The 17,050-nt window shown below is 46.0% G+C and overlaps 1 protein-coding gene across 1 annotated transcript in view; it reads right to left on the bottom strand.

The window, feature by feature from the left end:
- Positions 1-17,050, bottom strand: part of GPAT3 (glycerol-3-phosphate acyltransferase 3) — a 38,230-nt gene that overhangs the window by 10,758 nt on the left and 10,422 nt on the right. The window contains exons 2-5 of the mRNA XM_056855257.1: positions 12,518-12,590; positions 5,569-5,839; positions 4,498-4,572; positions 766-855 (exon numbers count right to left, since the gene is read on the bottom strand). Coding sequence (XP_056711235.1) covers positions 766-855; positions 4,498-4,572; positions 5,569-5,839; positions 12,518-12,590 — 509 coding nt within the window. The remainder of the gene's footprint in view (positions 1-765; positions 856-4,497; positions 4,573-5,568; positions 5,840-12,517; positions 12,591-17,050) is intronic.

The raw sequence follows: 17,050 nt of genomic DNA, 5'->3' as shown, positions 1-17,050 counted from the left end.
ATAAATTGTTATATCATAGAGTTGGAAGGGACCACCAGGATCATCTAGTCCAACCCCCTGCCCAATGCAGGAAATTCACAACTACCTCCCCCCCACACACACACACCCTATGACCCCTACTCCACACCCAAAAGATGGCAAAAACAAACAAACCAGGATCTCTGGCCAATCTGGCCTGGGGGGAAATAGCTTCCTGACCCCTAAAGGGGCGATTTGCACTACCCTGGGCATGCAAGAAAGAGCCTAGATGCCATAAAAACCATAAGAACACCGCTAAAGCAGTTACAACAGTGAGATTCCTGAAACACCAGCCCAGCATAAAACTTATTAAAAATCTGTAACCTTCTCTATAGTACTGGGAGAGAAGGAATCCAGAGGAGAATGTAAGAGATGAAGTTTTGCATTGTATATATATGTGATTACCTAGAGAGATTCTATGGTGTGATGGTTTCTCTTTTGTAGAATGAGATTATTATATTTTACAGAGATATGTGCAGTTATAGAATTTTAAAATGGTGGCTATATAGGGGGCTGTTTACTCAGCAGGTGAGATTCTGAGATCCGCTTGAGGGTCTTAAAACCACAAACTGAAGACCACTTGACTAAGCAAAACCGCATATCTTTCCTTATTCTGAGTCACTTTCTCTGGCTCTCCTAACTCCTGGAGGATGGCAGAGAACTTTGTGGCTATCAGCACACCACTGGGCCTGAACAAAAGAGGTTTCCCAACAAGAGAATTAGGAAGGAATCCATGCTCTCACTTACTTGTTATGGTAATAAATGGTGCCAGACAGCGCTCTCACAAGGATCCGGGAACACGTGAGGTGGACCAGGTCACTCAGCCAGCTCTTGGTTCTGCAAGACAGCAGAAGGGTTTGGGAAGTTTGTTAGAATGGTACAAGATGATGAAGAAGAAGAGTTGGTTTTTTATATGCTGACTTTCTCTACCACTTAAGAATCAAACTGGCTTACAATCACCTTCCCTTCCCTATAACAGACATCCTGTGAGGTAGGTGGGGCTGAGAGAGCTCTAAGAGAGCTGTGACTAGCCCAAGGTCACCCAGCTGGCTTCATGTGGAGGAGTGGGGAAACCAACCCGGTTCTCCAGATCAGAATCTACCACTCCAAACCACCGCTCTTGACCCCTGCATCATGCTGGTGACACACATACCCAGTTGCAACCACTGGTTATTATGTAATGCAGCCACCCACAGCTGCAATCCTAAAAAGACTTTCGTGGGAGTACGCCCCATTGAATAAAATAAGACTTACTTCTGTGCAGACCTGCTTAACTCCAGGGGCCAGGTCTTCCCACAGAACATAATGGTAATGTAATCTGGATAAAAAACTAGTACAATTTTTTTTGAAGCGCATACCCTGTAAGGCCCCTGTCCTCTCCTCAGTTGAGACACTCAGTTGAGATACTTTTATCGATGGGTGTCATTCCCCCCCCCAGCTCCAAGGCATGCCTAAAACAATCATATCCCTTGCTCCAAGGGGTACTTTATCAAGGCAATGTAAACCAATTTCCAGATACAGACAGTTGGGCAACCCTGAAGTATTGTTAATCCAATCCAGCCATCAATAAAAGCACCCTAACATCCCATCCACCCAGGACGAGCCATCAAAAGGACACTTAAACTCATCGTTCACACCCAGCTGGTCATTTGTCAATATGCTAAAACTGCTCAATGATCGCTGCACCTTGGAATGTTGGGTAATTCCTTGCTAAGTTTCAGAAATAATCAGAGGACCAAGAGACACAGGGTAGTAATACCAGGTTGTTCCCATGTCAGCCTGGATGCCAGTGTCTGGGGGTTACCGCACTTGTATTCCCAGCGATGTATTAAGAGTTTGAAAATGTTATAAAAAATACTGTTCGCACTTTCTATGTATTCCCACCAATGTATTAAGAGTTTGAAAACGTTATAAAAAATACTGTTCGCACTTTCTATGTATTCCCACCGATGTATTAAGAGTTTGAAAACGTTATAAAAAATACTGTTCGCACTTTGTTTGGCTCCTTTAGCTGTGAAGACGTCTTCCAACCATTTATAAGCCGTGGTATCCAAAAACCCTTTCAAAGCGATGTTTTTTATAACATTTTCAAACTCTTAATACATCGTTGGGAATACAAAGTGTGGTAACCCCCTCTGTTTAAATAAGCCTACGAGGAACCAGCAACAGCTGGTTCTCACTCAGCGCTCTCTGCTGGAGGGAGCTCATTACTCTCATTGCTGTCAGCCAGCAATTTTCTTTGTAGTGCTTGTAATCTGGCACCCCTTCTGTGCTCACGTAGGAGTGTTCTGCACCTTTGGCACAGCTGTTCCAGTGGCTGTGGAGGGCTGCTGCTGGACACAGGTGAGTCCCTGGGTGGTGGCAAGCACAGGAGACATTCATCTGTCTGTGCTTGCTCAGCTTGCTGCTGTTCCTGTCTGCTACTGCCTGCTGCTTCAAGGTCCTCTTCATCTGAGGAAGCCTCAGCAGGCTGCCCCATAACACTAGAACACCTTGAGGGCTTCCAATCTCCCTTCCCCCAGCTCCGTGTAGAAAGACTATCAACACAATCCTCTCTCACACATCCGCACACACAGTCCCTGCAGCTATGCGTATTCCCGTTGGCCATTAGCTTTCCCTCAACTTGATTTAGTAGGCTGTCAAAATGAACATCTCCTCACAGCCAATTAGGGATCTGTGGTAAAATCAGCATGTCATGTTACAACAGAAAGCAGACTCGTGGCCACCATGACCTTTGCTCGACTGAACCTACAAGCTGACTTCACTTTGGTAACAGTTGGCTGTTGGGAAAGAACCAAAGAATGTCGAATGTGGAATGCAAGCCACGGAGTCTGCACATATCAACAGGGCTAAACAAGGTAAACAGCTGCTGTTGTACAGTGTCCGTGTGTGACCTGTGGACCAAAAGGCAGCTGCTATTATGACGCATGCAGTGAGCCACTGTGTAACCTGAAAAACTAACTCGGGGTGACTTTGTAACAGCCTGTAAGATCTTACAAGTCTGTAAGAAAATAGCTGTGCTTTACTCCACTGCCTCGGACGCATCCACACGTTGTTGGCGCTGGGATTCACTTCCCGGAATGCCCTATCCACACTGAAAAAATCCAGTTGTGGACGCATTAAACTGTGGAACTCCCTGCCCCAGGATGTGGTGATGGCTGCCAACTTGGAAGGCTTTAAGAGGGGAGTGGGCATGTGCATGGAGGCGAGGGCTATTCATGGCTACTAGTCAAAATGGCTACTAGTCACGATGCATACCTATTCTCTCCAGGATCAGAGGAACATGACTATTGTATTAGCTGCTTTGGAAAACAGGCAGGATAATGCTGCTGCAGTAGTCTTTTTTTGTGGGCTTCCTAGAGGCCCCTGGTTGGCCACTGTGTGACCAGGCTGCTGGGCTTGATGGGGCTTGGTCTGATCCAGCAGGGCCTTTCTTATGTTCTTATGACTACTAGAAGGGAATGGGATAATACCACACTATTCAATTACGTGTGGAAGCAGCCCCACCCAGACAAAATCTTCTTTAAAAAGAGAAACACGTTTTATTTACAGCATCAAATACCTACGTCTGTTTGCATGTATGACCTCCCACAATTCAAAATGGCACCTGACATTGCAACGGCAGTCAACATGAGAAGAAATGGGAGGTTGTGGAACAGGAGCCCGTGGGGAAGAAAAGTAGAGCTGACAAAAAAGGGATGGATGTAGAGCCAGAGGGAAATCGACATCCTCTCCCCTGCAAGTCCCCTCTCTTGTCTCTTCCTACTTTCCATCATTTCCTATTTATTTATATCCTTCTTTTCTCCACAATGAAGAAGACGAAGAGTTGGTTTTTATATGCCAACTTTCTCTACCACTTAAGGGAGAATCAAACCGGCTAACAATCACCTTCCTTCCCCCTCCCCACAACAGACACCCTGTGAGGTGCGTGGGGCTGAGAGAGCCCAAGGTCACCGAGCTGGCTTCATGTGTAGGGGTGGAAAATCAAACCCAGTTCTCCAGATTAGAGTCCGCTGCTCCAAACCACCGCTCTTAACCACTACACCATGCTGGGAGCTAAAGGAGATTCCATTGCTGTCTTTCATTTTATCTTCACAACCACCCTGTGAGATTAGTTAGGCTGAGAGTGCGCAACTGGTTCAAGACCACCTGACAAGCTTCCATGGCAGGGTGGGGATTCAAACCTGGGTTTCTCAGATCCTAGTCCAACGCTCTAACCACTGCACCACGCTGACTCTCCAACTCACTTACAAATGCCCCCACCCACCATGATGTTGTGCATTCCACTGCACATGACAGCATTCTAGAAAAAGAGCTCGCTTGGCCAAGTGGATACACCTTCCTGGAGTACGTCACATCTCTGAGATACCATCGCTGATGCATGAGGTTTGTGTAAGGCAGAGTCAAATCTTCATTCTCCTATTTGGTAAACTTTCTTTTCCCAGAAGGAGCCGAATAGTGCGAAGGAGATCTACTTACTCACTATTTGGCAGCTTCCCCACAAGGGTGGTAGCCCCAATCATGGAAAGGATCCCAATGCTTGCCAAGGTGACACTGAGGGGAAAAAATGAAAGAGAAAAACCAAGATGAATTATTGATGGGTGACCAGGAGATCCCAACGGGAGCATCTTCAAGTAGGCTGCAGTTTGAGAAGCTGTCCTGCAAGTTTTTGCTCAGAAGAAATGGGCTTTCTGGGGATAACAGTTCTGGTCTTCACTGTCCACCTTAGACTCAAGTAGGCTTATACTGAGCTCTGTTGAATGAAAGATGCCAAATTTGCCCTTGTATTTAGCTAAGCTTTGCCATGCTCTGCTCAGATGGAACAAAGAAGCTCAATCAGTTTGCAGGACACAACCTTTTTGCCCTTCGCCAGTTAAAAAGGAGTCATGTACAGTATCTTACGCCTATACTTGGCCCTGCTCCTTTCTAATCAATGGCGGTTCTGCTACTGCCTTCAATACGGATTGCACCCTACTTTCCCCTATCTGATGCCTTAATCTTATCAGGCAGTGAACTGCTAATTAGAAATGAGCGCATCCTCAAATCAATGACTCACAAGTAGTGAGCAATGCTTTAGAAATCATAACACTGCAGACATGTTTTCAACTTTACATTCACCCCTAGAAAGTACATGTTCTGGCTTGGATCTCTTAGAACTGAGAGAGCTCCAAAAGAGCTGTGACTAGCCCAAGGTCACTCAGTTGGCTTCAGATGTAGGAGTGGGCAAACAAATCCAGTTCACCAGATTAGCCTCCGCCGCTCATGTGGAGGAGTGGGGAATCAAACCCAGTTCTTCCGATCAGAGTCCGCCGCTCCAAACCACCGCTCTTAACCACTATACCATGCTGTTTGCACACATGCACATGATCCAATTTCAATATCTCATTGGTCATTTTGGGGGTGTGGAAGGGGTCACTGGAACCGAGCGAGTCACACATAGAGGCCTTCCAATCATGTGCCATCAGCCATTTCTAGGCTTCCAATAACTGAACCACCCCAACAACTAGCTTCTACACTATACACATCCATGCAATTTTGAGTGAGACTCACCGAAGAGGGAGCAGGAGGCAATACCTCACAAAGACCCCAATAACCCACACCACGGTCAGCCGTAAACTGATGTAGTGGAAGTGGACGTTGGTCCTAGTGAGGAGGTTCCAGGACACCAGCTCCTCCGATGTGAACCGCTGGGTGACCTCGTCTTCCACAATCACCTCGACGCCCTTTTTGCAGTAATAAAAAGCGTCGGAGAGTTCGAAGTCCCCTCGGCGCAGGCCCACGATCGCCTCCTCCATTGTGGTGTGATCTCTCTGTATGATAACTGCAGAGCAAGACATTATATATTTATAGAAAGCCACAAGGAGATATTTAAGCCAGGCAGAAGTAAAGCAGCAGTCCCATGTGCAGCTTCGAAGGAATGCCTAGTACTATTTTCATGTTTAATTTATGCTCAGTATTAAAGAAAGACAGTTAGCAACATATACTCTCCTTGGAGGAATGGCATCAGAATGAAGTGAAATACCTGAGACCCCAGAGAGCCACTGCCAGTCTGAGTACACAATACTGACCTTGATGGACCAAGCACTTGATTCAGATTAATAATTTTTTTCGGGGGGGGGCATTATATTCTACACATAGATCGACTCATCATCATGAATCAATGGGACATATTTGCCCTGTAAGGACATTGTGTACCATGCACTTGCTGTTAATTAACCAATTGCCAGCTTTGGTAGAGAAGGGTGGGTGCCTTGCTTGTGGGGTGATCGCATCATGTACTGCTCACCAGGCATTGCAGCATATCTACTCACCCAGTGGTCTTCATCCTTTCCAAACCCACGAAGCAACATGCATGTGTCAGGAAGTCACATGACATAGAAGGGAGCCAGAGTTGACACACATGGACCCATGAAGCTGCCTTATACTGAATCAGACCACTAGTCTATCACAGAGTACTGCCTACGCAGAATGGCAACAGCTCTCCAGGGTCTCAGGCTGAGGTCTTTCACATTACCTCCTACCTGGTCTTTCCAACAAGAGATGCCAGGGATTGAACCTGGGACCTTCTGCATTCCAAGCAGATGCTCTACCACTGAGCCGCGGCCCCTCCCCAAGCCACATGAGTGGCCCTTGTAACTTTCAAAGGCAAATGGTTCCATTCGGATGCCACCATTCTGAAGCCCTCTCTACCATCAAGGTCAGGACCATGGACAGCAAGAGGGTTGGACCCTGGAAACACCAAGTCCAAATACAAGGGCCATTTATGCAGGGTCAATTTTGATGCTCGCTCAAAGCTGCTTTTTTAAATCTGCCCTTTAAAATTACTATTCATGGTCCCGATGCAAGGGGAGAAAGTCAAACATACTCAACCCCCCATTCGCCTGCTCCTTCGTTTACATAGCCGTTAGCAATGGTTGTTTCCATAGCTAAGCAGCGGCTATGATTTTTCATGGTTACTTCAGTAAATGCTTCAGTGTGGGGGCAGAGCAAATACAAAAGGTCGCATTAAAGGGGCTCTTAAGAAATGCCAAGCAGTTATGCGCTGGCTTCGCAGTGAAGGCTGGAATGAAGGTTCAGCATGAAGAATATGCAGGGCGCTTCAGCCTGGAACGCGCTGCTAATTACCAAGCATAAACAGCCAAGGAGAGGCACCCTAGTGAGGAACAGAACAAAGGTCAGAGCCACCAGGGAATCTTCTACCATTGAGTGCCCTTTCCCTGATGTTGATCACTGGGCATGCAGAGGCAGAGAAGGCAGGGCACCCTTGTTCTCTTTGCATGCACACAGGCAACAAATCCTTCCAAAAGGCAGCAAGTAAAAAAAAAAGTGGTTGTAAAGGTGTCGTTCACATGGCCAGGAGATGGGCTGCAGAGCACTGCACTGTACTACAAGGCTGCTAAATGGGATATTGCATTTTTTGGCACATAAGGGTTCCTTTCCCCAGGAGTTGTGCTTATCTCAACAGGGTTCACTTGCAGTCCCAATGAGGAAGACTCAGCCCCATACTTGGGCTTTTTCTGTGGCAGCCTCAGCCCTTTACAATGTGCTGCCTAGAGAAGAGAGTGGATCACCAGTGAGTTTTGTGGGAGAAAATATCAGAGGAAATTGTTCCAAAGGGCATTTGGAACCTGACTTGCTCTTGTATCGCTTGCCTTAAACCTTTTTGCTGTTGTGTTGTACGTTTTCATGTTTGTGTTTTATTGTATCATTGGAAGCAGCTTTGCATACTCATCAGAAAAGTGGTATGTAAATACTGACTGCTTTCACATGCATTCATTAATGCTCTTTCAATGCACATTAGCAATCGTTTGCAACTGGATTTTCCTGTTTCATACAGGAATGTTCCTGTTTCAGACAACATCCTTCTCCAGGGAAGGAAACAAACTGTCCCCAAAAAGGACATTCTCATCCTGGTCAGCTAATTTCTATAAATGCACTGAATCACATCAGTTTGTTCAGAACACAATGCAACCCATTCCACTATCATTTGCCTTCTCCTTCATGGATACTAGGGGGGAAATTCCCAATTTCATTTTCACAACTATCCTGCAAGGCAAGTAGAGGAAACAATAGGACCAAGATCGTCCAGAGAAGCAGGGATTTTAATCCAGGTCTCCCTGATCCAATACTCTGATTTAGTTCTCACACAAGTGGCAAACTTGTACCTGACCTTCAAGTTTTCAGGAGAGGCTAAACCGCCAAATGCTTCAGTGTACAAAACAAAATTCCCTATACAGAAGACTACGTGTCAGGTAGAAGGGTTCCAACTGGCCTTCCCAATATCTAGTTTTCTACATATCTGTGGTGAGAGGGGAGGAGAGCACATGGGAAAGAGCATTCAATCGATCTGCAGTGTGAATGTGGGACACCCCACGGTCTGATTTACCACTTCAGTCAGAACTAGGCCTCGAGAGGTTAGCAAGAATTGTTCCTGAAGAAGGCCATGCAGTCTGCCCTCCAACTCTGAGTGGTGGTGGACCTACATTTTTGGGACCCTGATGCTTGACCTGTTATGGGGGCCCTTTCACAACCAGCAATGAGGTCTGGGTAATCGCTGTTATCTCCTTCAGTGGGGTTGTTCTATGGCAGATGTATTGGTTGGTTCATTCTCTAATAGAGGTAGAAGATCATCAGAGGGGGCTTGTATGGATGAAGAGGTGAAAATCTGATTTTTGGTGTTAAAATGCACATGTGAGACGAGTGCAGCCTAAATTGAGAATTCAGGTGTCTTTTTATGGTTCTGATTGGCTCCAGCCTAAGGGCTGAGCTATAGAACTTCTAAGCAGTGCACCAACAAAGGATTCAAGGATCCAGCTGCCAACATGTAGGCTATGAATAGATTCTGGTGAGCTCAGCCAGCACATACATCTGGGGGTTCAGGCCCTGCAAGCCCCCAAGAAAAATTTGAAATTTGACCTTTTTTTGACGTTTGGAGACCATATGAAATGGGTATTAGAGCATATTCTAAGGTCAATATTAAGTACTTCAACCCACTGGCTTATGATTCTATCACTAAAATAGCCTTAATTTAACACCAAATACTTTAAAAATACTCCATTGATTTTGTTGAAAAATTCACTCATTTAAAAAAAAAAGTTGCTTCAGGGCCCCTCCCAGATTAGGGGCCCTGAAGCTTAACCTTCATCAGTTCCATAGTAGATCTGCCACTGATTCTGGGTCCTTGAGGAAACCCTCTCACATTCATCCCTGCCCTAGGAGAAGACACACTGCCTCTTCCCCCGCAGCCTCTGACTCTTCCCTGCCTCTGCTACCACAGCGCCTCCCTTCTCAGACCCATTGTTGGGGGGTCCTCTTTGGGAAAAGCTGAGCCCTACTAGACCAAGCATTCACCTAGCGATCTAGTGCCTCGAGCCAACAGGCCGGATCTTGATTTCCACAGAGATCTTAAAAACAGAGCAGTCAACATCTGGGCTTTGTCCACGCTGGGGAAGCCCAGATGAAAGTGTGAAATTGTTCATTACCAAGCCACATTGCCCAATGTTATTCTTTTACACCCTGGAGGCAACGGGGCCGCTGAGATAGCAAAGCAAAGCCCTCGGATAAGCATGCCATTTCTAGATTAAGGCAGCCATGTCACTGACCCCAGGGCAAGCAGCCAGCTTGAGCGGCACCGACCTGTCTATACCTTCACCTGCCACACTGGAAATTCCACTGTTCTGTTCCTTGTTCTAGTTACTCGATCGTATACTGCTCACTATTACACAGGCCTTTCCTGTCCCTGCCAGGAAGCACTGTGCAAATTGGATTTTGGTCTGCCCTTTAACTGCTAAGACACTTGAGCCCTGCTTGAAGGGAGAGGAGGCAATCCTAGAGAAAGCTCTAGGTTCCCTGATGTAATACAAGCCCCATCTCCCCAGTAATGCCAGTCCAACGGTTTCAAAGAACAATACAATCCTTCAAGCCAACAGCTGGTAGAGGAAGAAAGCAGTGTCACAGAACCCGGCCCGGATGAATTATGCAGGCGCAGGCTGGCATTTAATGCGACACAGTGCTTACTGGAGACACGGCTGTGGCATTAAGTCGCTCGGGTCACATTCACAGTGAAAGCCAGAGCACGGCGCAGGGGAAGTGAAAATCCTAGGCCACAGGGGATGAAGAGACTCTGGGACAATTGCCTCCCTTTCTTTGTTAAGCCCTCGACAGGAGAAGATCCTAAAACACAATGCCTTTTCACACAAACAAGAAACAACAGATTCCTGTTGGGAATCTATGCACCAGCAGCCTCCAAGCTCAAATCAAGTCCGCGCCCCTTTAAATGCTGCTTTGTAATTGGCGTACTTTGTAGAGCTTACTATGAGAGAAAATCCCACCCCAAACCCAATTGCTGCATAAAAAAGCATTTTAAGAACAAAAAACAAAAGATGGAGGAATCTGAAAAGGGGGAGGAGAAATCCAAGCCTCGGTTTTAAAAAGCTTTTATTCTGCTCAGAAAGAGCTCCAAGGACACAGGAAGCATTTGAATCCCCTCCCCATTACATGCTGCTTTGTAATTAGCTGTGAGAGAAACCAAGCTTGGGTGTCCTGCACTTTGCTTTATGCACGAGGATTCCACCCGAGTTTGCTCAGGGGAGAGGGAAAATTGGGTTAATAGAGGAACAGGAAGTCCCGGGATTTGTGAGGGCTGGCAGCGAGGTCATCTCTAATGGAGGGAAAATTCATGCATAACTCCAAGGAACAACCGAGACAGACCAGGGGCAAACATGAGTGAAAGTACCCATGCATAAACAACCAAAGTGAGAACTACATCCTTCTTCTCTCTCCTCCCACCCTGGCCCCAGTCAACCACATCCAGCAGCCCCGTCATATTGCAAATATTCCAACCACAGCAAAGGTGAAATCATCATTTCACAACTGGGGTAAAAGGAAATTGCATTAAGCATTTGTCCTTCCTCACAAGAGGAGATGACAAAGTCCCCAAGGAACCAGGGAGAAAACGGTGTTGCAACTAAGGACACCAACAAAATATCAAGAATTAATTGAGTAATCTACTTTTCAGCCAATGGGCTGATTAAATAAGTTTGTGCCTAGCCAAAAGCCCGTGTAATTAATATTCTCCTTCGGGCCCCCACAAATCCCTGTCACAGGATTGCATTTCAACCAAAGTAAACAAATGTGTAGAATATAAACACACATAAAAGAGAAAAAATCTGAACTAACACCCATTAAAGTTTGCCTTCCACAATTAATTAACTAAACCTTTTGTTGATCCATCTACTCATTAAGCCGATTAAAGCTTGCAGCCCTATTGGGAATCCAATCAGAAGGAGCAGACACACAAGCTAGTCACTAGAAGGGAGATTCTGGGTGACACTCACCATTCCTGGAATGCCACTGGTTGGATCTATTGTTGCCAATGTCCAGGTGGGGCCTGGAGATCTCCCAAAATTAGAACTGATCTCCCGGCTACAGAAATCAGTTCCCCAGGAGAAAATGGCTGCTTCAGAGAGTAGACTCTATGGCAATATACCCCACTGAAATCCCACCCCTCCTTCTGCAGGCTCCACCCTCAAAATCTCCAGGTAATTCCCAATGCCAAGTTGGCAACCCTGTTTGGATCCAGCTTCTTCACTCAACCTTATCCAACTCACCTCCTTATTACAGTTCCCACCCACATGGCTTTTTGTCCATGTATGTCCCATTATCTCTGGGATAGACTTTTTGGTGACCAAAGGGGGGGCACCTCCTTTTCTCATCAGAAAAATTGCTTGGATCCAGCTTTATCAAGAATGCAGCCACGTCTGTACAACACACGTCTTTAGTTTTGGCACTTCATGGTAACCCAAAATGAGTTCACACAAATATGTCAATACTAATTCTGCCAGTTACCTATGGACAGCAAGAATCACCTCCAGGAAAGGTGACCAGGCAGAGAATCCAAATTGGATTCTTTTGAGCCATATGCTTCCCCCCCCCCCCCCAAAAAAAAAGTGGAACATTTGTGCATGCAGAAAAACTATGAACAATTGTTCTAAACAATTTGTAGTTTTGCAAAGTTACAAGGCCGAAAAACTGCAGCAACGTTCAACTGCCTTGTTAAATTCCAGAACCACAACCAGGCCTCCTTTTATGGAACTTATTTTTCATTCCTGAACAAACCCTCACTGTCTTCTGCTCCCAGGGCCAAAGCAGGCATGATGTGAAACATCTGCACTTAGGATTTTCTGCAGATTTGTAAAAGCTGATCTGCGTGAGAGAGGAGACAGGTACAAATGCCTAAAGCAGTAAACCTCTCCTCCCCACAACCTCCACTGCTAAATGCAGCTTTGGAGGAATTTTCCAAAAGGAGGACGAAAGAGTTGAATGCTTTCTCTCACCTATCAAATCAATGTCTGGGGCATCTGTGAATAAAGGGTATGGCTCTTGGGTTAACCATGGATCTCCTTTTGGCCCTCAAACTCCTCTTCCCACTGCCCGACAATAGTTTAAGATTTTAAGTCAGTGTTGGGGACAAATTCCCAGTTTTAAGAAACCAACTTACCATTTGAATTAGGAGTTTTCATTGCTTCTGTCCGCTGCTCTCTTATTTCTCTCTGAATTCTCCGTGTGGCCCACTGTTCAGAAAAAATTGGGGGGGGGAGCAGATGAGGTCCTCTTTTAAGAAGATATGTGCATAACATTGCATATCCTCCCCAAATCACAGTGATCTAGATGATCACAGGAGAAAGTTTCTGATCTTAAAAGCATTGTTCATATACTTTAAAAAACTTCAAAGGGAGAATCCAATGTGAAATTGTTGTTAGAATTCATTAATAAGTTCAAGATTATCCCCCCAATATTAACACATATCTTGCACAACTCAACCCTTATGGATGTTAAGTAGTTCAGCTATACCTCTGCATACAACTGCCTTGTATTGGCTTATTTCGTTTCCTACTGCACTGGATTCCTTGTTAATCTTATTTTGCCTACCTAACATCATTTAGGAGTGCCCTCACCCCACTCTGAGTAAACAGAGCTGGCATCTTTTTCTTGTGTATATATAAGCAAATCATCTTAATGGATATATACTCCATGCACCTGATGAAGGGAACTCTGACACGCAAAAGGTTATGCTAGAATTGTTTCTGTTAATCCATTGGATTTCTTCTTTTATTTATATTTATTATTTATTATTTCCGATGCTTCTTCTTCATAACAGCACAGTAAAGTGCAACAGGCCCTAAACTGTAGCTTACTTTGCTTGTGGGTAAACCCGGTTTGGATTTGATGTAAAATTGACATCCTACCAAGTGCTGTCAGGCTTGGAACGCATGCACTCCAAGCGTAGCTTTGACGCTTCCTACAGAGCAACCTGGTTTTTGTTTTTAAAAACAATCCAAGGCATTCCACCTCCCGGTATTGTGTTGGCCGCCAGCTGGGGAATTAGACGTTGCCAAGGCAGGGAGCCACCGAAGCAGCCGATGCTTAGCAAGCCAAAGAAAAAGAGCAGCAGCCCGACAAAGCCAATCCTCCCACGCCCAACAAAGAACGACGCCTTGGAAAGAGAAACCACGAACCTTCCCCTAGGAACTGCCTCTAGCAAAGCAGAAACAGTAGCACAGCTCAGCATATATTAATGTAGGAATGTTACCAAAGCAGAGCAGAGACGTCTGTGTGCGCCAACCCCAAAAGTTTGGATTAGCAGAAATCACATGGTCCATGGTAATACCCCTTGAGGCTGCAGAGCAGGTAGGGATGGCATGATTAAATAATCCTGGCACCCTTCAGGGAGGAAGAAGGTTAAGCAGAACGCTTTCCAAAATACCTGCTTTCAATGCATGGTGCATTCCTTAGATTGTTCGGGGGCGGGGGGGGGGAGAGAAAGTCATACAACTATCACCCCAACTGCAACTGGGAAGGGGCTGTAGCTCAACGTTAGAGAATCCGCTTGGCATTCAGAAGGTCCCAGGTTCAATCCCCAGCCTCTCCAGTTAAAGGGACTAGGCAAGTAGGTCATGTGAAAGACCCCTGCCTGAGACCTTGGAGAGCCGCTGCCAGTCTGAGTAGACAATACTGACTTTGATGGACCAAGGGTCTGACTCAGTATAAGGCAGCTTCATGCGTTCATGTGCAACTCTGTCTAAATTTCACCTGTGTGTGTGTTAAGTGTCGTCAAGTCGCTTCCGACTTATGGCACCTATGAATTAACGACCTCCAAAACATCCTATCATTAACAGCCTTGCTCAGGTCTTGCCAGCTAAGGGCCATGGCTTGCTTTATAGAGTTGATCCATCTTTTCCTGCTGCCTTCCACTTTTCCTAGTGTTATTGTCTTCTCCAGCGACTCGTCTTCTCAGAATGTGACCAAACTTTGATCGCCTCTCTCTACGACAGGGTTGCGGCTCTGTGGCAGAGCATCTGCTTGGCATGCAGAAAGTCCCAGGTTCAATCCCTGGCATTTCCAGGTATCAATCAGGTGATAGGGGATGCGAGACACTTCTGTCTGAGAGTTGAGAGAGCTGCTGCCAGGCTGAGTCTACAGTACTGACCTTGATGAACCAATGGTCTGATTCAGTACAAGGCAGTTGATTGTGTTCTTGTGTATTTAAGTTTCATCAAATTACACCTGATTTATGGAGTTTTCAGGGCAAGAGATGAGCAGACATGGGGTGCCATTGCTTGCCTCTGCATAGCAACCCCAGTCTTCTTTGGTGGTCTCCCATCCAAGTACTGACCCTGCTTAGCTTTCAAGCTCTGCTGAACTTGAGTTAGTCTGGGCTATTCAGGCTGCTGAAGTGTAAGGATGTGTCACTGGCCACCAAGATTAAGTTAATTTATGCCATCGTATTCCCTATTACTATGTATGGGTGTGAAAGCTGGACATTGAAGAAAGCAGATAGGAAGAAAGTAGATTCCTTTGAAATGTGGTGTTGGAGAAGTGTTATGGATACTGTGGACTGCCAAAAAACAACAAAAAATCAGTGGGTTCTAGATCAAATCAAGCCTGAACTGACCCTAGAAGTTAAAATGACTAAACTGAGGCTGTCGTACTTTGGTCACATTATGAGAAGACAAGAGTCACTGGAAAAGACAGTCATGCTAGGAAAAGTTGAGGGCAGCAGGAAAAGAGGAAGACCCAACAAAAGATGGATTGACTCAATAAAGGAAGCCACAGCCCTCAATTTGCAAGACCTGAGCAAGGCTGTCAAAGATAGGACATTTTGGAAGACTTTCATTCACGGGGTCGCCATGAGTCAGAAGCAAATTGACTGCACTTCACACACACATTCAGGCTGCTACATGTGTAACAAATGTTAAACCAAGGCATAATAAGGCTCGGTCAGTTTCACCTGAAAGCGAGTCCCCCTGTGTATTTGAAGGAATACCTGCTCCCATATAAACTGGCCCAAGATCTCCAACAGAGGTTTTGCAAGAAATATGCCTTTGTGGTTGCGGCACCCCCATCTGGGAAACTGCCTTCCTGCACCAACTTGCCTGAAGCTCTCACTTTTGTGTTTTAGACCCCAAATGAAGATATTTCCCCCCATTTATTGGAACACACGAAGCTGCCTTATACTGAACAGGACCCTTGGCCCATCAATGTCAGTATTGTCTACACTGGCACTGACTTTCCAGGGTCCCAGGTACAGGCCTTTCACAGCACTTACTACCTGATCCTTTTAACTGGAGATGCTGGGGACTGAACCTGGGACCTTCTGCATGCCAAGCAGATGCTCTATCACAGAGCCACAACCCTGTCCTAGTGAGAGGCAAGTCTGGGCTTTCTTCCCCTTCCTACTGTTTTACTGTACAGCTCTTTCAACTGCTGTTTTATTGGTGACTTTAACTGCTGTTAGTGTTCTTAATGGATTTGATCATGAATTGTTCTATTGTCCTTTCTGAGTTATCTTTTAGACAGCAAGATGGCTCACAGCCTGGTGTGAAGAAGAATTGGTTTTTATAGGCCGACTTTCTCTACTACTTAAGGAAGAATCAAACCGGCTTACAATAATCTTCCCTTCCCCTCCCCACAACAGACACCCTGTGAGGCAGGTGGGGCAAAGAGAGCTCTAAGATAGCTGTGACTAGCCCAAGGTCACCCAGCTGGCTTCATGTGTAGGAGTGGGAAAACCAACCCGGTTCACCAGATTAGCATCCATGGGAGGGGCCGTGGCTCAGTGGTAGAACATCTGCTTGGCATGTAGTAGGTCCCAGGTTCAATCCCCGGCATCTCCAGTTAAAGGGACTAGGCAGGTAGGTGATGTGAAACACCTCTGCCTGAGATCCTGGAGAGCCATTGCCAGTCTGAGAAGACAATACTGACTCTAATGGACCAAAGGTCTGATTCAGTATAAGGCAGCTTCATGTGTTCACGTGTTTATGTGCTCATGTGGAGCAGCAGGAAATCAAACCCGGTTCTCCAGATTATAGTCCACCGCTCTAAACCACTACACCACACTGGCTAAAGAGTTAGCTCATGAGCATATCTCAATAAGGACACAAAAGATTTCATGCACATCTCAAAAAGACAAAGGACCGCTACCACTTCACCTTTGGAAAAGATCTTCCAGGAAGCAGGTTCATCCCTTGGTCCCTCCACTAGGTGATCAAAGCAAAAGAGCCCCATTCCAGGAAGCCCATACACCACACCTGTACTAGGCAATGTCAACACAGTTACACAACCAGCTAGACTGCCCACAGTAGCACCCAAATGCATTACCAGGTCTCTGTAGCAGCCCAAGGATACAGAATTGGCCACCCAGAATTAAGGAGGAGACCAACAGGAGCTACATGGTAGAAATCAAGATTGGCATCATGCAGTCTGCATACCGCAGCTCATGTCAACACATAAAAGCTGCATTCTACTGAATCAGACCATTGGTCAATCAGCAACAGCTTTGTCTACTCAAGACTGGGAGCGGCTCTCCAGGATCTCAGGTCTTTCACATCATCTACCATCTGATCCTTTTAACTGGAGATGCTGGGGATTGAACCCAGGGCCTTCTGCATGCCAAGAAGATGCTCTGCCACTGAGCCACGCCCCCCCCCTCAATAGGTAGGAGTTGCAATCTTCTCCACCTCCAAGAATTTTT

The sequence above is a fragment of the Euleptes europaea genome, chromosome 9 (assembly GCF_029931775.1).
Source record: "Euleptes europaea isolate rEulEur1 chromosome 9, rEulEur1.hap1, whole genome shotgun sequence".
NCBI classification, from domain to species: Eukaryota; Metazoa; Chordata; class Lepidosauria; order Squamata; family Sphaerodactylidae; genus Euleptes; species Euleptes europaea.
The sequence above is the reverse complement of the archived record's forward strand: the minus strand, read 5'-3'. Positions and strand labels throughout refer to the sequence as shown.